This window comes from Amblyomma mixtum, chromosome 5 (assembly GCF_055824585.1).
Source record: "Amblyomma mixtum isolate Tamu chromosome 5, ASM5582458v1, whole genome shotgun sequence".
NCBI classification, from domain to species: Eukaryota; Metazoa; Arthropoda; class Arachnida; order Ixodida; family Ixodidae; genus Amblyomma; species Amblyomma mixtum.
Genome location: NC_143016.1, coordinates 178,225,499 through 178,248,631, shown reverse-complemented (window position 1 = coordinate 178,248,631; position 23,133 = coordinate 178,225,499). Strand labels below are relative to the sequence as shown.

Genomic DNA, 23,133 nt, shown 5'->3' with positions numbered 1-23,133 from the left:
GTCGCGGAGAAAGCAGTCGATCCATGACAGGATTAAAGGGTCGATGTGGAGGCAGGAGAGTTTTGTCATTGAACGCCGGTGTGGAACGCGATCGAAGGCTTTGGAGAAATCCAGGTAAATGACGTCGGTTTGAAAAGAAGAATCTAAGTTTAAGTGAAGGTCTGTAGTGAATTCGAAGAGCTGAGACTCGCAAGAATGGCCTGACCTAAAACCGTGCTGTTTTTCATAAAAGAAAGCGTTATTGTCGAGGTGTGATGCGATCTGCGAATATAATATGTGCTCCAGTAGCTTGCATGGAATGGATGTTAATGAAATTGGGCGGTATTTAGAAGGGTCGGATCGGTTGCCTGCCTTAAATACTGGAGTTACTTTGCTAGTTTTCCAGTCATTTGGTATTTCACCATTTGAAACCGACTGCTGAAAAATAATTTGCAAAATACGGCTAGAAATGCTCACAGTTCCCTTTAATATTTTTGCAGTTATGTTGTCTGGCCCAGGGGCGCTTGACACTTTAAGGTTGTCGATGAGTTTAGTGATGCCCTCATGGGTTATAAAAGCTGGTGGCATTTGGGAAAAACTAGTGGCAGGTATTGAGGGAATATGGAGAGCAGGTTCATGCGTGAACACGGAGGAAAAATATGAATTCATGACATCTGCGCGCTCATTCTCAGGGACATGTAAGCCGTCTTGGTTAATCAACGAAATGTTTTGAGTACGGTTTTTGCAAGGAGTGACCAGATTTCAGAATTTTTTCGGGTTGACGCGCATTATGTTTCCAAGATCTTCGTGAAAAAATTTCTTTTTAGAACGCCGTAGTAAGGTAATGTATTCATGTAGGCACCTGCCATATATTTCCCATTTTTCAACTGAATTCGTATGCTTGGCCGCACGATAGAGGCGCTTCTTTTTGTTTGCTAACTGTCGTAAGGCATTGCTATACCAGGGCTTGCTACAATCACCACGTATGCAGATAAGAGGGACATGTGTTTCGATAAGGGATAAGATTTTGTTCTTGTAGAGCAACCAGTTTTGTTCTACTGATCTAGAGGATGCGGTTTGGTGGAAAAGGTGGAAAAAAGTTTCTAACTCGAAGTTCATAGCGCGAAAATCTGCTTTACTGTAGTCGCGAATGTACTTTAAGGAGCGCTGCTTGGTGTGGATGGGAACGGCAAAATTGAATACAAGCACCTCGTGATCGCTTAGACCGGTGATGCTTGTTAAAGACTCAATTAACTCAGGTTTAGAAGCGAGAACAAGATCGAGAATGTTGTCACCACGAGTAGGCACTTTAACTGTCTGGGTAAAGTTAAACGTGAGCACTAAGTCAATAAAATTGTTCGACGGACCGGAGGGTGCTGACAAGGTTTCCCAGTCAATATCGGGAAAGTTAAAGTCTCCACAAAGTAGGAAGTTGGCATGAACAAAGCGGGAGTGCAGATCAAGTAGGACGGAGTGAAGGTCGGTAAGAAAGGAGGAGTCGCAATTAGGAGCCCGATAACATGCAACAATAATATTTGTACAGGTAGGTAGGGATAGTTTAACGCAAAGTATCTCGTGGGAGGAACTAACATGGACGGGAGATGTATGCAATTCAGATTTCGTGAGAACAAGGACACCACCACCCCTTCTTCCCTCTCTGTCGCGCCTGTAAGCAATAAAAGATTTCGTTTCGGAAAGAAGCTCTGTGTCCTCGATATCTGAAGTCAGCCAAGATTCGGTAAAAATAGCAATATCCGCAGTGCTATCTTCAAGAAGGGATCCTACTGCTTCTTTCTTTGGGAGGTAACTGCGGATATTTGTCAATAATAGGGTCATTTTCTTAGAAGCCCGTGCATCTCTGTTTGCTAATGACGATTGATGAGGACTGGCACGTAGACGGCGGAAAGGAGGTGGTGATGATGGCTATGGCGACGACAGCTGTGTTACAGAATCGGTTGTGTCATTGTACACGTACTGCTTGCTACCAATAACAAGCTTGTTGAAACGGATCTTGAACGAAGCGTTAGTTTGCTGAGCATACTCAAAAAGTTTTTTCCGGGCCAACCTAACACGGGCTGAATAATCTTCGCGAACATTAAACTCCGAGTTTTTAAGCTGAGATGTAGCTGAAAGAATTATTGATTTGGTTTTGAAACGCGCAAATTTTACAATAATGGGGCGATTCTTTGCTTCCATGTAACGTCCCATTCGGTGCGCACGCTCAATGTCAGCAGGATCAATTGACACACCCAGTTTCTCGCTGCAGAAGGAAACGACATGCTCTTCAGATCGCGCCCACGTTTCATCTTTTACATCCGAAATTCCAAAAAAGATAAGGTTCGACCTTCGAAGGCGGTTCTCCGCGTCATCACATTTTTCGGCGAGCTGTTTGATTTCAAACGAAAGTTTAGTACTGTTCTGGCTTGTGTTATTGTGTGGGCAGGGGCTACTCGAGTGATCGTTCTTAACATTTCTTTCCAAATCATCGACACGCAGAGACAGATGTTTCACAGATTCTAGTATGTTAGACTGGGCACCGCGAATAGCTGACAACTCAGCAATTATTGTGGCGTGAGTTTGTTCGAGGCGAGCGAATGCTTCAGAAATAGACTCTAATGATACAGAGGGCCCAGGATTAAGTTCAATATCACCTGACTGGACGAGCATCAAAAAGACAAGGAATGCATTAAAGTAGTGGAAACATGAAAGGCGCAGTATCCGGCGAACACAATCAAGCATTTCAGGGGGGCACGACACCACGAGTAAGAACGGGTCATTTGAACGGAAGGATGCCGAGGACGGCAGGTAACTAACCTGCGTAAGAAGGGGCGAAATCATGACCGAGTTCCGAGCGGTGAAGTGCCCCAAGTGGCTCCAGAGCAGATGCGTCTTTTCTAGTCGATGCGTATCTCCCGCGCTGATAGTTCCACCAGGTTGCCAGGCGTTATACTTGACAGGGGGCGGGAACGGCGGTGCAAGGCAGGTTTCAAGTTCTTCGTGGTCGGTGACGGAAGGGTACCAAGGTAAGTCGATGAAGTCGAAGAATCCGGGGGGGTTTGTTGAAGCAGGGAGGCGGTGCGGTGATGCAGAGTAGAATAAAAGCCTGCGTAAGAAGGGGCGAAATCATGACCGAGTTCCGAGCGGTGAAGTGCCCCCAATCCCCCTTTTCTTTTCAATGCCTTGCTTAGTAGCCATACCGCACTTGACAGTAGAGCTCTTTGATATTACCAGTTGCGAAACTACCCATAGGGTCCATGCACCAAAAAAAATGGTGGTCCGAGGTGGCCAAAATTCGGGTGTTTATGGATTCCCCTGCCGCTCGCAGTCAATAATGTAAACTGTGTTCAAGTTGCGAACTTCCAGATTGTGGATAAATGTATGACCACCTGCTAGTTGAACAGTGTGCTTTACTACTACTACTACTATTATTATTATTATTATTATTATTATTATTATTATTATTATTATTATTATTATTATTATTATTATTATTATTCTGCTTCAATGCCCCACCCTCTCTGTAGTGTGAAAGTCCTGAGGGTGCAAATAAATGAAATGAAGCAAAATCAATGAAACAGATGCATTAAAAAAGTCCATGGATATAAAGTAACAGGTAAAAGAAGCAATAATAAAACACACTTTACAGAAGATAATGGCAACATGTGGCAACAGCTTTTACTGCATTTTCCCAATTCCAAGTAGCAAGCCCCCCACCCCTCTCCCCGCACTATTTTAACAAAAAAATTTCAAAAAAAGGGCATGCGAATCTAAGCACCCCCTTTTTTGCAAGCAAGAGTGCGTAGCCAAGGCTGCCAAGTGCACTTGCTCACTCTGTTGTTGAGCCGGAGCTGTCGGAGTCCCGAGGTGGTGTGGTTTCCTTCTTGTGTTGCTGCATTTCGACACTACATGACAGAAGGTGGCACAGAACGCAAAAACCGGCCGAAAGCGACCCCAGTTACTCAATCAGCATGTTGTCATGTGGGCCTGGTACCGGCGTGTTTGGTGTCGGTCGTTCGACAGCCCTAATGGAAATCAGAATGAATTTGAAGAGGGCCGCGCACAGCTTGAAGTTCAAGCGAACTGTAATTGCGTTTGCCAAAGATAATGGCCACCACAGTTCTGCCACGGAATGCGGTGTGTACCGATCTGGCATCATCAGGTGGAGGGAGCAGCAGAGCCAAATTATTGAAGGTGCTGTGACACGCAACAAGTTCACGGTACTGCACAAGGGCCGACATGCGCAAATTGAAGAAGTCTGGGAGTTTGTTTGCAGCGAACGATGCAGGGGCTTCACTGTCACTGCCGATGCAATCCAGATGAAAGCGATGGAGATGACAACACGAATGCCGATTCCCCACTCGGTGTTTTGTGCAAGCCGGGGCGCTGTGGAGCGTATGATGAGGGGAAATGTATTTTATTTGAGATGCCAGACAGCAATATGCCAGGAGTTGCCAGCCAGTTTCAAAGAAAAACATCGCTTTTCAGCGCTTTTCGCTTTTCAGGAGGGGAGATTATGCTAGAAAAACTAGCCACCCTGTATACGCAATGCCTTGTGACCTTGAGCGTACCAGAAGCTTGGAAGAACGCTAACATTATCTTAATTCATAAGAAAGGAAATGTAAAGGGCTTGAAAAATTACCAACTCATCAGCTTGCTGTCTGCTGCCTACAAGGTATTTACTTAAGAAATCGCAAACAGACTTCAATCAGCCGAATGACCGGGCAAGTTTTTCGTAAACGATACTCGACAATAGACCATATTCACACTATCAATCAGGTGATAGAGAAATACGTGGAATATAACCGACTGCTGTATTTAGTTTTCATTGATTACGAGAAAACATCCGACTCAGTAGAAACCTCAGCAGTCATGCAGGCATTGCGGAATCAGGGTGTAGAAGAGTGTTATGTGAAAATATTGGAAGATATCTATGATGGCTGCACAGTTACAATAGTCATCCATAAAGTCAGCAATACAATTCCAATAAGGAAAGGTGTCAGGCGGGGAGACACGATCTTGCCAATGCTATGCACCGCCTGTTTACAGGAGGTGTTCCGCGGCCTAGATTGAGAAAAGTTGGGGTTAAAAGTTAATGGAGAATACCTGAGTAATTTGGGATTCGCTGATTACATTGCCTTGCTAAGTCACTCCGGAGATGAGCTGCAAAGCAGGATCCAGTGAGTTAGACAGAGCAGAATGGTAGGTCTTAAAATAAACATGCAGAAAACCAAAATAATGTTCAGCAGTCTTGCAAAGGAGCAGCAGGTTACAATTGGTATTATTTAATCAAGCTGATGGTAAACGTGCCATGTAGTAAGCCTGCAGGCAAAGCGTTTACAATATTTCGCTCTCTACAAGGAGTGCAATACTTTTTGGTTATGGATGCAGGCAGTGCAAAAAGAGTGCTAGCTTTTACAGTGTTGCACCTGATGTATGAAATGGAGTATAGCTGTCTGCAACGTTTCTAAACCCTGCCGCGGTGGCTCAGTGGTTATGGTGCTGGGCTGTTGATCCGAAAGACGTGGGTTTGATTCCGGCCACGGCGGCCGAATTTCGATGAAGGCGAAATTTCAGAGGCCCATGTACTCTGCGATGTCAGTGCATGTTAAAGAACCCCAGGTGGTCGAAGTTTCTGGAGCCCTTCACTACGGTGTCCCTCATAGCCTTAGTCGCTTTGGGACGTTTAACCCTAATAAGCCAAACTAATAAACCTAAACAACATTTCTAACAAAACTGCTGCAGAATCGAGCACCTTAGACAGCACGCTTTCTGCTGCAGCAAAAAAAAATTGGGTGCTTAAAATTGAGTGTTTTGTCCTTTGAAAGGGTTCCGCCTTATCCATCTATCCAATCTGGGAAGTGGCTATAGGGGGCAGTCACGCTGCATATTGCTTGGAGTTGTGCATGTGCGGGTTGTGCAGTTACAACTTGAGCACTGTCTTCTTTTGCTTGCAGTGCCATCGATTGGAACGATGAATCGCTGGTTAAGGGCCTGTACAGTCTCTACCTGGGCAGCAGTTTGCCCCCTGTGAGTGATTCATTTTGCTTCTCATTGTCTCGGTGTTGTGCTGCTGACTCTACGTTTCTTTCAAAAACTATCAGTCCCATTCACTGCTGTGTCAGAAGTTCATCAGACTGAAGGTGTCAGGTGAGAGGAAACACTGCAAAGGTTCCTGGGAAGAGCTCAGTGATGCAGCAGGCAGTACAGAGTTGTCATGTAATGTAGAGCTTTTTTCAGATGCAAACATACTCAGAGTAGGCCGTAGGCCAAAAGCTAAGAAAAATAGCTTGAGAATGACGATGACTTTTACGAAAACCATGTGTAAAAAATGAATAAATACATGGCACGGAGGCATGTCACACGCGAGCTCACAATTTAGTGTGTGTCACACACTGGCAGGAAATAATAACAAGAACAGCAAAAAAAATGCACATACACATCAGAATAATGAGAAATTATGAAACTCTGTTTGAAAAATACAGTTTCAAATCATGTCGCAGGAGGTTTGCATGCTAGGCTGGTTGGATTCGTAGCTGTTCAGGTGAGATGTGAGGTATTCAAGTGGTTGTTTACCAAAAATTATTGTCGTGTGTGAAAGGGACCATTTATCAGTGTATCAGGTTTGAGCGTCCCTTTGAGCGTCCCTTTACGATATTAATTGCGATACTAAGTTGCGATATCAAGCAGGCAAGTTAAGGCAGGCAAGTTCCCCCAGCTTGACATGCCAAGGAGAAGCGGAGTGAGTATTCTGCCACCGTGCAGCATCAGTGAGATAAAGCAGGTCGTGTGTGAGACACATGGCATGCAAACAGTGTGGCTGAACTCTGCAGAGGTGCTGTTCTTCACACCCCTGTTTCGTGTGGGTGAACGAATGCTGGGCAGTCAAGGCAATGGCCACCTGCGGAGGATGCAAAAATGTGTTGCGGAATGGGGTGTCTTCTTACCTTCTTTTGCCACTTCCATGACTGTGACTGCATTCCATCTTTTTGTATAATTGTTTAACTTCTACCATCATGGCAGCCAACTAGGCGGGGGATTCCTCATATCCGGCTTCAAAAAATGTGGCGCAATGGCCTCTCCTCAACTGTTTCCTTTTTCCATGTACAACCCTTTATTGTACAACTCTCGAGAAATAAAATAAAATAAAAAAAAGTTAGAGGAAGCCCATACCCAGCCAGAGGTTATCGCAGGCAAAACAACTGAAAATAAAAGAAAAGGGGCAATGTCCAAGAGACAGTTACAAAAACCAATTACAAGGGGGAAAAAAAAGGCACAAATGATGGCCGATTTTTAGGGCGAGACGCCCCTGAAGGATTAAGAATTAAGAAGGACGAAATGAACATGAAACAGGGATGGGTCCAGCGTGCCCAGATTCTTCAGACAGGCTCTCAGGCGGCCAGGAGGAGGGAAGGTGCAGGGATCTGTAGGAAGGAAGAAGAGACAGGAAAAGAAAGCAAGGAGAAAAGAAAACAAGCAAACAAAAAGGAGTTAATGGGCTTAAGAAAGCAGAAGGGGTACATAAAAAAGGGGAAATAGAAAAGAGGATCAAGTAAATGACAAAAAGGCCGGTAAAGAAGCAAAGAAAAAGAACGAGTGAAATTAAAAATAACCAGACAAGTAAAAAATGAAAATATAACAGCTAGAAGAAAGAAAAGAAAAAGTAAACAAAAAATAGAAACAAACAAAAAAGAATAAAAATAAACATGAAAAAAAAGACGAAAAGCAAACAAAACAAAACAAAGACTGCGTGTACACGCAAGGCGACCAATAGCAAGATCCACATACCATCCACATGCCCGTGAGGCAGGGCAGTGCGCACAGTTCGCTGCTGTTGCGTGTTGGCTGCAGTGCTGATGGGCAAGAAAGGTCCTGCTCTATGGATAAGTTCTGGCAGCATTCTGTCTGTTGGTTTGCAAGCTGTTCTTTGAAAACAGTGTTCACCTGCACTGATCGCTTGCCTGCTAGGAGGTAATGCTGAACAGGCTGTGGGGATTACGCCCTCTGCACCTGGGTTTTATTCCTGACAAAAAGCTTAATAAAATAAAATAAAAACAGTCTGTCAATAGCCTGCTTAGTCATTCATACTCATTGGCACACGCCTTTTTATCGCTAAAAGCACACCAGAGTGCGCTACCTGGTGTGGTTTCAGCGATAAAAACAAGGCACGTCATTGAGCACCAAGCCCATGTGTTTTTTTTTTAATTTTTTTTCTCTGGTATAAAACCCAAGTGAAAAGGGCAAATGCTACCGTTTATTGATGTAGCAGATGACATGCTAACTTGTAATGCATGTCCAAAATAATGTGCAAAGCCATTAATCTGCACTGGGTGTCCAGATCAGCATGCAATCCCAGTTCCCCTCATAAAGCTTTTGACAGTTGCAAATAACTCACCAGCAAATTGAAAGGTAAATAAAGCTGGCGCCAAAAAATGAGGAGCGGAATTGCGCGTCAAAATGGTGCGTGAGAAAGCTCTTTTGTTGTTCTACGCTGTAGTGCCATAGCTTCTAAAAATAACGGGACTGAGGCTATCACAGACCATTCTTACGAGCAGTATCGCTTGATCACTGAGCTGTTTATTCAGGAGCCAGCGGTATCTTTTCAGTGCCGGTAAATTGTGTGTGTACAGACAAACATTCAGCCTTGTGCTTCCGCACTGGCCCCACTGCTCCAATTACAAGCTCCACACTGGCAGCTCGTTCGGTCAGGTGCCAGCCTCCTGCATCCTTTGTACACAGTGCTCCCACGTGCAAAGTGCTGCGCTGCCATTTGCAAGCATGGCGTCCGCTAAATTGGCCGAGTGTCCTGCATGCAGCAGCTGGACTCTGGTGCTCTTTCCTTCTCAGTGATGGCGCCACCAGTTGTGGGATGATGGGAACTGGGGAACACTTTTTGCAGCACACGCTGTTTTGATTGGCTCATGTAGCCATAGTCCACTGTCCTGCAAATGGCTTATGAGATGGAGTATGGATGCTGCTTTTTTTTTATGGTCTCCTTGTGAAGGATTTTTTTCATTGAAATGGTGCTTGTGTCACATGGTGGCATTGCCACAAACAGCCAAATTGTTAATGCGCTTATGCTAGACTTTTGTGGGTGCATTGGGAGCTTTATCTGAATCGCACCATTGGGTTCAGAGAAAAGTGAATGCCTGAGCCAGTGTGTGATCTTGCATTTGTGTGGTCAGCACTTGTGCTGGGAAGAACTGTATCTTTGTTTTCGTGTGTCCGTGTGTGGCCGCCTGAATCTCTTGGGTGTTTGCAGGGTGTGTCGGCAGTGTCGCCCGAACAGCGGCGCACCCCGGCCGACACCCGCATCCGGCTCAAGGTCCTGCCGTGCCTGGCCAAGTCCAGTCGGGCTGCCTCCATGCTTCCGCTGGCCCTGATGGTGCGCCCTCCATGTTTTCACCTGTGCTGGGATGGGTCACAGGGTGTCGTTGCTGGGCTGCTAATCGTGTCATCATCATCAGCCTGACTACGCCCACTGCAGGGCAAAGGCCTCTCCCATGTCTCTCCAGTTAACCCTGTCCTTTGTCAGTTGCCGCCACTGTATCCCCGCAAACTTCTTAATCTCATCCGCCCACCTAACTTCCTGCCATCCCCTGCTACGCTTGCTTTCTCCTGGAATCCACTCCGTTACCCTTAAGGACCAGAAAAGTATACAACAGCTGTATCCTACCGGTACTCACCTATGGGGCAGAAACGTGGAGGCTAACAAAGAGGGTTCAGCTTAAGTTAAGGTCAACGCAGCGAGCTATGGAAAGAAAAATGATGGGTGTAGCGTTAAGAGATCGGAACAGGCCGGAGTGGGTGAGAGAACAAACGCGGGTTAATGACACCCTAGTTGAAATCAAGAGGAAGAAATGGGCTTTGGCAGGGCATGTAATGCGAAGGCAAGATAATCGTGTACGTGAAAGGAAAAAGAAATATGCAGCTTGACTAAGAAATGACAATACACCCCTGAAGAAGTGTGCAGGATCAGCAAGTTGTGCAGTTCTGCTGCTGACTGACAGTCCATGAAAAGACAGAGAAGCAGTCCAGTTTTGTGCACCATTAATCTGGTTCCCAGTAGGGTTGTGCGAATATTTGAACGTTTCAAAAATCAGTATTCAAAAACCTGAAATATTTTTGAAGTATTTCGAAGTTCGACAATCCAGGATAATAAGCTGCTGGAAGAAACAGTCGTTGGCCTTATGCACACTGTGCCCCTTCTGCACGATTGCACTGCACTGAATTCTGACACGTGTCGTCCACACAGCTTGACAGCTGCATCCACAAACTGTGCCTTTGGCGGCTGCACTGTTCGGCATGTTGCTGATGAGCGCACGTGATGTGGGACAAAGCCCAGATGCGAAAGCAAATGCTACAGCTCATATTGCGATGCACTCACCGCACGAAAGGCTTGAAAGATGAAGATGACAAAAAAAAAGATAAGAATACAACCTTTTCGTTGGCTTTTGTAGTTGCTGTTTCACTGAAAACCAACTTCAAAGCCGGCGATACCTCATTGTTTACACCCTTTAACAGCTGAGATTAGATTGTAGGTGAAACATCAGTTATTGGTGCCACGATAAGAAAGCCGGGACCGCGAAGTTTTTCGTAGCAAGTGCACAGTTTTAGCTTTGAAAAGCACTGCCATTTTCTTGCGCTTACAACCGTAAGGGTACGCTTCCACTGTCTTTCTTTGTTTTCTTTTCGAATGTTTAGACAAAAGGTCAGGAGTGCTTCATTTAAACCTGCTCTTCATGGATAGGTGCATTTCATGCTTTTGCGCATGGGCGCGAATGGTGGTGCAAGCCATATGCACCCAAGCTGCATCATGCTCGCATCTCATGCCTTGTGCTGATGACACGGCTTCATTCAGAGGTCGGTCTACGCAAGGTCCCATTCCAGAAATTGCGGATACCGTGTTCTCCGACTGGTGCACGGTGGCGTGCTGCGTGTCACTGCTGGTGTGTGTGTGTAGTGCCTTCGCAGACGTTTTTCAATTTTCGTGTAACGGAAAACTTGGGCCATAGCCTCCTCCAGCAGTGGTACGAGTGCAAGATCACGCGTGTGCAACGCATTTACATGGCCGTATGTCGTGCGAGTAAGGTTGGGGAAACTGCGGCATGAGTTTTGATGTGTCCGAAATTTCAGCAACGAATTATATATTGACTCTCGGATACGTAACTCGGTGCCATTCAAGTCTGGAGTATCAGTCATATCCAAAATTTCAGCATCAGACAAATCTGTCAGCAACCTTTACATTTAAAATCAGCAATATATTACCACAACATAGTGGCGGCAGCAGTCCTGCAATTAGGGGGAGAGAAGACAGTGAAAGGCTTCCAGAAGGAACTCTGTATTAGGCCGACTTATGTTAACAAAGAACTGAACAGCTCGGTGGCAACAAACGTGCTGTGTGGTCATCAAAGAACAGAATCCCTGCTTCTCTCGACTATGCTGAATTTAAAGCTGGCAAAGAATGTTCGAGATAAGGTGCAAAGTTAACTATGACAATCTCGAGTAATGTAGAAGCCCATCTGCGCTGCTGCGATCATTCGAGATAAACCTGGTTGCTTCTCATGTCACAAAGTGATTAAGCCACTTGCCAATGGTTTTCAGCAAGAACAAACATTAAAGGGACTATGCAGTGAATTAAAAGTCGCTTGTAAATGTTTTCAATACTTAGAAATGATGCTAAGAAGCATTTACTCCAGGTATGAGTCTTCGGAACTGAGCCGGCAATTTATTATGGATTTTTGAAAACCGTGTTTTTTAAAATTCGCGGGCTGATTGGTGTGCTCGTAGTGACCGATTTTGAAACTAAAATCATGACAATAGATGTCACTAGTCCCGTGATGTTAGCAGGCCACCACACGCTGTCATTCGCTGGAGCCACGGTAGCCACAACATCACGGGCACACTTTTGGTAGCCATGAAAACGCTGGTTTGTACATTTTAAATGCTTGGTCACAAACTGGTATTGTTGCTGGATAAATTTACCTGGACATTAGTCACAGTTTGTGGATCTTATCTGTGGAACATTTCTGTGCTGAGTTGTTTTGGCTCAGTTGTACTAACCGGCAGCAGCAGAGTGCTTGAGGGGGCATGCGGCCTGTGGAAACCATGAGCGGGGGAAAATATTGATCTTCCTCAAAGTGAGTGCCTCGTACGTGCAACAATGTGTGTCCCCATTGCTGTACCCATGTTGCGGCTTCCGTCATGCATGAGCCGTAGCATAGTGCTGCATTACATTGCTCTGGCATAGCATTGCTACAGTCTGGCCTTAGTTTGAGGAGCACTGATATGGTGAAATATGGGATGAAGTGAAGTAAAACCAAAGTTTGATTGGTGCATACTTTACTTAAAATGTTTTTTTTTTTGTCCATGCCTGCCTCGAAATTAGTGAACAAGCAGAAATAAAAATTGCACAGGTAACCTCCTGCTGTTTGCTTTTCTGTGTTCATTCACACTTTTGTGTTCCATCAGATAAGGTCTTAGTGGCTGGTCAGACCTCATGGCTAGCCTGCAAACATTTCCTCAGTAAACTGTCATATCAGGTGGTCTTGCGTTCTCTGCTCCTTCCTCTGACACTGGAGCTCGAGCAAACACAGGAACTATTGTGAAGTGTTTATGCGGGCACATTCAGTTGTTGTAAACTGTGAACGGATTAATTTTCGCAAAGACCAAATTTTCATGTTTTTCACGATTCACTTATATTTTGTAAAAAATTGGTCTTGTGAATAATTTGTGTGAAAGTAAAGCTAAAGGGCCTATCATCTCTGATTTGTGAAATTTAGTGCTCTCGAAAAATTCTGATGTTGTGAGTTCACTCCAATCTATGAAACATTATTATCTGCGATAAATAAGTTGTGCGCAGTACTGACATTGGGCATTATTCGCCCTCTAGGTGGGACTTGTGCTACCCCGAAACCCTCCGATTTAGGACTCTTGAAGGCTGGCTGGCCTGTGTGGTCTCTAGTGTGAGGCTTGTTGCGAATGGTCGTGTTGCATTTCCCCTGTGGTGTGCTCGATGTCTGCCTGTGTGACCTCGCTGCAGGTGACCTTCGACACCCTGAACAGCACAGCCAACAGCAATGCCAAACTCAAGGGCACGGCCCTCGAGTTTATCCAGGTCATGTGCAACAAGTGAGTGGGCTATGCATGCTGGGTCTTTACTGGAAACGGAGGGGGGGGGGGGGGGGGGGGGGCTACGCAGTGTGTATGTGCTTGTGTGAGGCCACCCTGCCAGGGCCAGGAATGCTGTGTCAACGCATGCATCAACGTCTGTCAGCTGCCATGTTCAGTTTGGCCTGACTTGCATTAGTGCGGAAGAGAGAGGGCTTTCATCCTACAAGTTCGTTCATTCGTTCGTTCGTTTGTTGGGGTTTAACGTCCCAAAGCAACTCAGGCTATGAGGGACGCCATAGTGAAGAGCTCCGGAATAATTTCGACCACCTGGGGTTCTTTGACGTGCACTGACATCGTACAGCACATGTCCCACAAGGGGTGACACACAAGTGTGACACGCATGCAGCAGTGGTCTGTATGCGTGACGTGACTGACTGGTGCGGCATTTTACCTCATTCACGCCATCACTCAGGTTATCGACAGATGCATAAGCACTGCACACCTTGACATGGTACACTCTTTGAAGATTATGAAAAAATAAAATAAAAGACGGACAGTTTAGGATGGTTAGGCCAAATGCGAATTAGATGCACTTGCACTTTGGTTTTCACTTGGTTTCGGCTTGAGGCTCTATGTAAGAGGGCAGTGCAATAGCGGTGTGTTCTGGATCCATTGCACATGGATGCAAGTTGAGGACAACGTTCAAAGCGCAGCACGTGAGAGACTGGCAGTTAAACGCGTGGGATGTTCGACCATGGCGATGACGTAGTTCTCCAATGCAGTGGCCAGTGAAGCTGATTCATTTATGGTTTTGATGGTTCGAAACCCCACTGAATGTTTTGCCACAAAGTATCTGGCTGTAAAGCATGGTGACAGGTTAGCCACAACCCGGTGGGCAGGCTGCCACCTGCCAGAGGCGTCGTACAAACGTTGGCGAAACCTGAGACTGGGGGCTTTAGTGCTGGTGCACTAAACGCAGTCGATTCAGGTTAGATTGTTGCCTGCTGCTGGGTTATTGCTGGTGTGGGGTGCACGGTGGTGTGACTGTCATGCCCCAGTTGTGACAGCATCATTCCTGGCCTGCAGCAACCCCGTGGAGAAGCTGAGCCTGGTGGGGCACCAGCTGGTGACCTGTTTGCTGCAGCTGGCCCTGCCTGCCCCGGAGGCGACAACGGTGAGGAGAAAACCAGAGCTGCTCTGCCTTGTGAGCTGCATTTGCCTGAAAGTGTTGCCACAAACGAGAGGCAGGATCCATGCACTTCTGTGCCGCTGCTGGCTTGCAAGTGGTTGTAGGTCACCTGGACTCTGACGTACAGAGCTTCCACACTGGTACTTTCCGGCTCCTTGGGCCGTAAGCAGAACCCACTCAAGCCTCCTCCCGGCCATTGCCGTGGAACTCTGTGTCTGCTCTGCTCTTCACGGGCTAGCTGAAGTAGCCGGCTGCTGCCCCATCCCGGTTGGCCGCAAAGGCTTGGGCAAGCAGCGAGCTGTTTATTAGGTCCCCTCGATTTAGCTGCACCAATTCAGGTGGTGCAGCACTCATCCACTCGATTTGTCAGGGCAGCCAGCGCCACCTGCACTTCTGCAATAGCCTCCCCACCCGTGAGTTCCCTTCTCGTGCAAGTAGTGCAAGGTTCTTGTTAGACTCCATAGCAGGCAGACGGCTCCATGGCCATGTCTGTTTTTGTAAACGGCACTAAGACATCCGCACATCCGTGCTGGGTGTGGCATTTGTGACGTGCCCTCACTAAGCAGAAATACATTGTGTGTGCCTCTGCCCGTGCAAGTGACTTGCCGGCAGGCGCACTGCGTATGGGTTTTCACCTCGCTGTCAGCCTCGCACGTTGCTTCACATACCATTTCTTAAGTCGTGTGCATATAAAGATCATTATTATTGCATGCAGCATGGTGGAAGACTTGTGTAAGAGACAGAAGGTGAGTGCTGTTGATCTTAAATACATGGGTAATCGCTATGTTTGTGATGACTCGATGTGACCCATCATCAGCACCTTCACTTTGTCAGGCCTGCAACCAGGCCACGCCTTCGCCTGTCATTCAGCCTATGCCTTCACCTGCCAGTCAGTCTCTTGGCAGTCACTACCAGGCCGTCACCACCATCCACTGACAGTGAATGCCACTTGTGGAGTGCACTTTTTTTTTCTGTAATTTGTGCACAACTGCAGGCACTTTTCAGATAGAACAGCAACAGTTTGAACCATGCACGAAAATTGTCCAAGTTCTTGCATGACCGTTTGAGTGACCCCTTAATAAATTCAGAGTCAAAGTATTTTGTTGTTACCTCTTCAGTGAAGTACGCGTGTTGGCTCGGTGGTGGTCGGCCTGCACCACTTTGCACCACACAATTTGGAAATAAAAGGGCAGAGTCAAATTCGTCGGCTTTGGAATCGACAAGTTTCATGGCTGCTTCCATGAGGTGCACCACTTCGGACAAATGTGCAGCGTTCAGTAGAACTAGTGCAGTCCCATGCACATGTGGAACCATGCGACTGACACTCACACGTGACCGTAGCAGACGAACGTTTCTGCACTTTTACACTTGATTTGGCCGCTGCACCAAGAGTGCTAGTGTCGGGCTACACTCGCGCCGCAAGAACTGGCCCTGCACTGGCACGGCACTTTTGTGAACTTGTGCAGAAAGTGTGACCAGATTGAGACCTATTGCCCACAAAAAGAAAAAAATATCTTGGCGGCAGGAATGCTGAGAGATGCATTGGCTGTTGTCGAGATCAGGGTGGCCAAACAGCCTAGTCTCGTCACCAGGTGACGAGGCTAGGCTGTAACCTAGTTAACTTGCATGTAACTTAGTTAACCTGTGGAAAGAAAGTTGAAAATAATGGAAGTGTGCTTGCATTCAGAAAGAGCCAGACTGGGGGAAAGCAGTGAAGGCAACAGAACTTCTGCAATGGAGTTTGTCTCCTCACGTCTCGTCAAGCTGCGCCTGTTCTGAGTAATGACTGTGGGCTAGGGCACGTGTGTTGTGCATGCAGTGCAGTCCCTTTGTCCCCGACAGGAGCTGCGTGTGCGGGTGCTGGCCTGTGCTGCCCTGGGCCACTTGAGCCGCCGGCTGCCCCGCCTGGTGTCTGCTGACCTGAGCCTGGCGCAGGCCCTCTTCGAAGGCCTTACCAAGGTAGGGCCACCCTAGCCACAAGGGCCTTTATTCCTCTGATCATTGATTTGACCCTCATTAATTCATGCACGCTCCGTTTGCTTGAAGCGCCGTTGAGGGCACGGCAATTTGGTAGTGCTCGAGCGCAGTCACGTGGTATTTTTTGATATTTTGCGGGCTTTCTTTAGATGCCGGAAAAAAGGACCCCATAGGAGACACGATGCTGCAATAAACTGGATCGGTTGTTTATAAACCTGCTCTACAACCTAACTTAACGGTCTTAAGATTTCAGAAAAATTCAGAAAATTCAGAAAAAACAGCGACTTATACACTGGGAAATGTGATACATGAAATGTATCATTGACAATAAACTCTTACAGTGTTCTTGGGTGATTGAAGGAGGAAGTGCTAATGTGTTCCTTTTCTAAGCCAACATAATTAGGAAGCAGCCCTATTACCGGATGCCAAGCCATCAGCAGCAACTGATATAGTCCAAGCAATGATGCTGGGGACATTGTGGAGAAGCTGGCACAATGAGGGGTTCTGCAGATTGCCTTTAATCTGCTGCTGCCGGGGCGTAATGTGTGCAGGAGGCGGAAGGCAGTGAGGGCCGCCTGGCCCTGCAGGAGGCCCTGCTGGCCCTGGCCCCCGCCTTTGCCTCCCACGCGGATGGGCCCACCCAGCAGCTGCTGCTGGCCCTGGTGTCCTCGCATGCGGCCGCACCCAGCCCCACCGTGCGCCGGGCTGCCCTGGGATACGCAGCCCAGGTCTACCCGGCCGACCACGCGGCTGCCCGATACCTGCTGCTCATGGCCGCTGGGGACAGGTGGGCACTTGGACGCCGCTGAAAGGAGCATGTCACTAACCCACGTTTGTTCCCTCAACCACTCCGCCCTCTTCCGATCTCTTAACGTTACACCTATCATTTTCCTTCCCATAGCTCGCTGCGTTGTCCTTAAAAGTAAAGCTGAACCCTCTTTGTTAGCCTCTATCCCCATCCCCAGCTTTGCAGCGGAGATGGCTGCCAGCAGGGTTGGTGTGCAAAAACAGCACGGCAGAAGACACACATGCACATCTTCTGCCATCCTGTTTTTATAGGCCATTTCTCATTCTTTAAATCATGCACCAACTGGCCCAAGTAGCCCTACTCCTCAAGGCAGTAGGATCATTGGAACTGTTTTCTGAGTAGCGGGACCCTTTTCCTGCATTGCTGGCCTTGGAGCTTCGTGGCTACAGCCTCCTAAAACTTGGAGCACTTTCATAAAGGTGTCGTTTCTAGTGGCTCTGTTCCCTCATCAGGCTGCTAAGATAAAAGCCTTTTGTTTTTGACAAAGTGAACACTAGTAACTCTGTGGAAGGACAGTCAAGAGGTAGCTGAAAGAAAATTTTCGTTCTAGTACTTTTAAATACGCGTTCTGCCTTTTGAAACAAAAGTGTAGACACCACTGGAGCTGTGGCCACTGAGCAAGGGACTGAAAAGGTGCTCATTACCCTGGAAACAGTACTGGGCACCAGCCATGAGGCTACGTGGCAGCACTCGTTTAAAATGATATTTGCTGAGTCATGAGTGATTGCTATTTCATCACTCAACTAACTCACCATCATCATCAACCTGACACATCCACTGAAGGGCAAAGGCCTCTCCCATGTCTCTTCAATTAACCCTGTCCTTTGCCAGTTGTGGCCACCGTATCCCCGCAAACTTCTTAATCTCATCCGCCCACCTAACTTTCTGCCGCCCCCTGCTACGCTTGCCTTCTCTTGGAATCCACTCCGTTACCCTTAAGGAACAGCGGTTATCTTGCCTTCGCATTACATGCCCTGTCCAACCCCATTTCTTCCTCTTGATTTCAACTAAGATGTCATTAACTCGTGTTTGTTCCCTCACCCACTCCGCCCTCTTCCAATCTCTTAACGTTACACTTGTCATTTTTCTTTCCATAGCTCGCTGTGTTGACGTTAACTTAAGCTGAATTCTCTTTGTTAGCCCCCTCGTTTCTGCCCCATAGGTGAGTACCACTAAGACACAGCTGTTGAAGACTCTTCTTTTGAGGAGGTTTGGTTAACTGCCATTCATGACCTGTGAGAACCTGCCTTATGGGCTCCACCCCATTTTTATTCTTCTAGTAATTTCCTTCCTATGATCCGGATGCTAACAGCCGCTACCTGCCCTATATAGACATATTCCCTTACTACTTCCAGCACCTGGCTACCAATTGCGAACTGCTGTTGCCTTGCAACATTGTTGAACATTACTTTGGTTTTCTGCATGTTAATTTTTAGCCCCACCGTTCTGCTCTGCCTATCTAACTCATTGATCATGCTTTGCACTTCATGTCCTGAGTGACTTAGCAAGACAATGTCATCAGTGAATTGCAGATTACTCAGGTATTCTTCATGAACTCCTATCCCCAATTGTTCTCCATCCAGGCCTCGGAACACCTGCTGTAAACAGGTGGCTAATAGCATTGGCGAAATCATGTCTCCCTGCCTGACACCCTGACTCATCACTGCACCGTAAAAGTTTTCAAGCTAGCTTCATTGTATAACAGGGAAAAGTGGGCTAGTTTGTGGTCCGTGCTTGAATCCACGCTCCTTATTGTCTGTTTCCTTATTCGTCCCCTGTTGTTCGGGGGGTTACAGTATGCACTCAAGTAGCCTCATAAACACGGAAGGTATCGGCGTTTCAAGATGCTCCTCCTCTCCCCCCTCAACTCATACACCTCCATGTGGCAAAAAAAAAGAAAGGAAATTGGTTGGGACTGCACCCCTCCGCGTCCCATCTAGCCCCATCCATGCCATGCCACCCAGGGACGCCCAGTGAGAAGGCTCGCCCAGATTGCCCACTGCCGTCATTGGGGTAGAAGCGGCTAAGGACGCCCGGTGAAGTGTTGCCCTAATCGGCTGCGAGAGCAACAATTTCAAAATTATTTGTGAATTATAGGGTCCAGGCTAAGATTTAAATTCGACTCAAATACTCACAAAGACCACCACTACAGATCTGTTTCGCTAGAATATGACCATCAAAATCTTTCAAGAGTCCCTTTAATTTGCTTTCATTTGTGCACTGGACATTGCAGTAACACAGGATTAACCGTCAGTGAGAGCATCAGGGCTTTCATTGTGCCTCTTATTCTCTCAGCATCATTCAATCTCAGTATTCTCTCAGCACCTACTAAAAACTGTGACTATCTGCCGACGTCCTCCATAGCAGCGGTCGCATTGCAGAACTTTCAGGGAAATCGGTCTGTTGTCGAGGCTGAACATGCTTGCCAATGCTTGCCATTTCCAGTCCAATCCAATGCTTCCTCCAGTCTTTTCCAATGCTTGCCAATCTTTCTGTTTTGTTTTCAGTTTCATTGCGTAAAATGGGGTTAGACTTTGTGCGAAAATAGATTTCTATCAGGTTCTTGTCGATGTTGTGAAGCACTGGTGCCCAGTTCTGCATTTCCTCAAGAGCACTGGTGCTGTTGAGAGTGGAGCCAAAAATTCAGAGCGCTTGCCTAAGCTCTAGAGTATTTGTGAAAAACTTCTGAGAATGGCCTTTCTGTATGAGACATCTGCCTCGTTACCCAAGATTATGGAGGTCTCTTAAATTGGACACTTCGTGTACGAGATGTGCCGAGATGTGTCGTAAAATTTACACATGAATAGGGAGCATCCCAGCTGCATGTGGGCAGATGTGCTGTGTCTTGTCAGTTGGTTTTGTGTCTCCTTTGTTGGTGCCGAACTAGAGCTGCAGCTGCTGGTATCTTTGCAGCCAGGAGGAGATCCGACGCGAGGCACTGAAGGCGCTGTACCCAGCCGAGGGAGCAGCCAGCCAGCTGTTCCCCTCATTCCCTGACATGCTGAAGCTGCTCTGGGACAAGGTGATCTTCACAACACCTTGGCATGGCCTACATGATACCTTGTCAGATGCTGTAATGCCGCCTATATTAATGAAACTGGGAGCTTTAAACGAAGTATCAAAGAGCATCGACATGACTTCGGGAGTAGTCACTCTACAGCTAATGCTTTGGCAGGGCACAGCAAACCATTGAATGGGATGAAGCATCTGTCATCACCACAGAGAAAAACTTACCATTGTGCCTTCTTTTGAATCATTTCGTATGCATAACATGAAGCATGCTCGTAAAAGAACACGTGGGAACCTCCTAGAAATATACCATCGCTCATTGCACAATTCCAACCATACACATTCCATCGAGGTTCCACCCAGCACACTGTGTGATTAAGGGACCTGTTCGGGCCCCAGAACATCATGTTTTCTTTCCATAGATGCTGAGGAGTGTTTGTTTGCTATTTTCGCACTGTTCTCTCCTCACCAGACGGTATTCCATGAAACACTTGATTAAGGCTAGCTGGTGGATTGATGCACCTTTTAGTCTTGTTGAAGGTATCTTTGGTAGTGCTTGAAGACCACCCTGCTTTTAGGATGGGGATGCGGCTTTGAAATCGCAAAAAATGGCCAAAGTATTTTTTTTTTGTTTAAATCACTGTACTGTGTTTACACTATTTTAACTCGACCTGCTTTTTTTTTTTAAATTTGAAACTTCGAAGTTGGGGGTTCGACATAAAATTGAAACCAAAGCATGGCATCGTAAATAAAGGTGAGAGAAACGAAATATCAGGGATGCTGCTGTGTGGTTACAATTTTATGTTTGCTCTGTGGCGCTACCCAGTGGCATTTGGCTACTCTGCACGCTTGTTCGGAAGGGTTTTTTGTTATTATTATTATTACCTTTTTACTTTTAACGGCACACTTGGCGTTCATGGGAGTGTAATAGTTGATGGAAGGGTCACTGTTCTAATCACAGTGAGAATGCCGCTCACAATGGCAGTGCTTCCAGGGAGTGTCAGTAGCTGATGGAAAAGCCAGCACAGCTCATGCATAGTTTCTCTTTGGCTCTGTTTGGTTTGTTTGACGTGGCTGCCGGCCATGTTTTACCAGTTTTAATTTAGTGCTTCTTCACTTGTCATTTGTGCTTTGGGGCTGGTAAGCGTTCACAGCTACATTCAAGATGGCTATCATTCTATAAACCGAAGAAACGCACAACTGCTTGCCGGGCCATGAATTTGACGTTTCAGAACGGGTGATGCAGGTGTGGCGGCTGCAGCGAGGCAAAAATTTTCAGCTGTTCCACGCGATGTCGTGGTGCGGTTGTTTGCGAAGTGCCAGATTTCAGGGGACGACGACCTGCGGTTGCTGTTTGCGAAGTGAGGGATTTTGCTGGACAATGGCGTTAGTACCAGATTTAGAACGATGTGCTGTGGGACTGCAGCAGTGATGGCGACAGCAGCACTAATGTGTGGACGTAGTCGAATGACTAATACATTTTTGTTTCGGAATGTGCCCACAGGTACGCCCTTCTTTTGTTTATGAAGCGAAAGCTTCACTGCACTAGGTAAAGCCAGTTTCGTTGTTATAGGAGGATACAACTTGAAAAAGCAGCAGTTGCTAACACTGGGCCATGGTCCTCGGCGTCCTGTATTACTCCGCCGGCCAATTGCAACAGTAAGCAAAATAAGTTTTTTAATGTTGGACTATATCAAATGATACACATATCAAAAGTCTAGAGCTCATAATTTATTTCTTGCGATAAGCTTCTTGCTTAGGTAACAAGAAATGTTTAAGCAGCGGACTACTTTTTCGTCGTGGAGGAATTCTGTGCGCGGAGGCTGAATGTGGGTGGAGCTTCACAGCAGACTTAAGTTGCATCCGACCATAGGTAAAGCCAGTTTTGTGGTGGCCACAAGTTTGACCTTCAAATGACCTTCATAACCAAAGCCCATGCCAGGTTGCCAACAGATAAAGGGAAGGAAAGGTGCATAACTGGCCCCTTGGGGCAGTGGATACCTTAGAACCCACGAGCAGAGGAAAGGCATGAGCTTTAAGCTAGAAAACAGATGAAGAGCTTGGAAAGCAAAGGTAAGAGGAGCTTCAAAAGCAAAGCATAACTGCCCCCCTTTCCCCCCCCCCCCCCCCTGGGACAGTGGACACCTTAGTGGCCCTTTGAGCTATGAAACTGATGAACCATTGGGACAGTGGACACCTTAGTGGCCCTTTAAGCTATGAAATGTGAAGGGCAGATTGCATTTTAGACTCATATGATTTTTAAGGTAACGAAGTGCACATAACTGGCTCCCTGGGTCAGTGAAGCCCTGAATCGGGCTTATAGGTATGTGGGGTGGTGAGAGAGAGATGTGGGCTGCACAGGAGCAACAGGCCCCAGTGTTCAGCTGCCTTAGGGGAGTTCCAAGTCACGAGCCAATCTCTCTGAAGAAAAAAATGCAGCAGGTAGATTTGGTGTCTCTCCTCTTTTAAGGTGCCATCAAGGAATGTCCAGATCGTGCTTTAATGCTGCCTGGAGTGGGCAGAGACTATTTTTGCTGCTGTGTTGATATTGGCATTGTGCACAAGGAGGCATGTGGGCACCCTGTTGAGACTGGCTTTAGCCCGGGACAGACATGTGCAGTGCAGGTGTCGGTTGCCTCTGCAGGCGGGTGCCACGGCCTCTGGCCTGCCCAGCGTTTCCAACTTGCCCTGGAGCCGACTGCAGTACTCGGAGGTGAGCACCTCCTGGACATCTCAGTGGACATTCAGCATGATTTGGCATGGTTCTTGGACGCATGAGTGGGATTCGCTGAATGAGAAAGATTTCAGCCATTTTTGTTAATCTTCCTTGACAATGCACTATGTAGCAAGCAACTGGAGCACTGAAATGAGCCTTTTGTTAGTGTGCAAATAGCTTGGCAGGGCAGACTAATCGACTTGCATTCAACGTGAAATATTGTACCAGTGCTGCAGTAAACTAATTGAGGGCATACAGTGATTTCACATTTTAGTGTATATGTTGAGAAGGTGCGGGTACAGTACACTGCACCTTTAGAGAATGTGAACAGCTACAGTATTCGCA

General features: G+C 46.9%; 1 protein-coding gene across 2 annotated transcripts in view; it reads left to right on the top strand.

Moving 5' to 3' along the window:
- The window catches only part of LOC149344914 (proteasome adapter and scaffold protein ECM29), a 141,409-nt gene that overhangs the window by 25,404 nt on the left and 92,872 nt on the right, over positions 1 to 23,133 (top strand). For both annotated transcript variants that reach the window (XM_089546404.1, XM_089546403.1), the window contains exons 6-13: positions 5,934 to 6,006; positions 9,239 to 9,361; positions 13,019 to 13,107; positions 14,176 to 14,263; positions 16,121 to 16,237; positions 16,807 to 17,042; positions 19,977 to 20,085; positions 22,717 to 22,785. In XM_089546404.1, the coding sequence (XP_089402530.1) occupies positions 5,934 to 6,006; positions 9,239 to 9,361; positions 13,019 to 13,107; positions 14,176 to 14,263; positions 16,121 to 16,237; positions 16,807 to 17,042; positions 19,977 to 20,085; positions 22,717 to 22,785 (904 nt within the window). The remainder of the gene's footprint in view (positions 1 to 5,933; positions 6,007 to 9,238; positions 9,362 to 13,018; positions 13,108 to 14,175; positions 14,264 to 16,120; positions 16,238 to 16,806; positions 17,043 to 19,976; positions 20,086 to 22,716; positions 22,786 to 23,133) is intronic.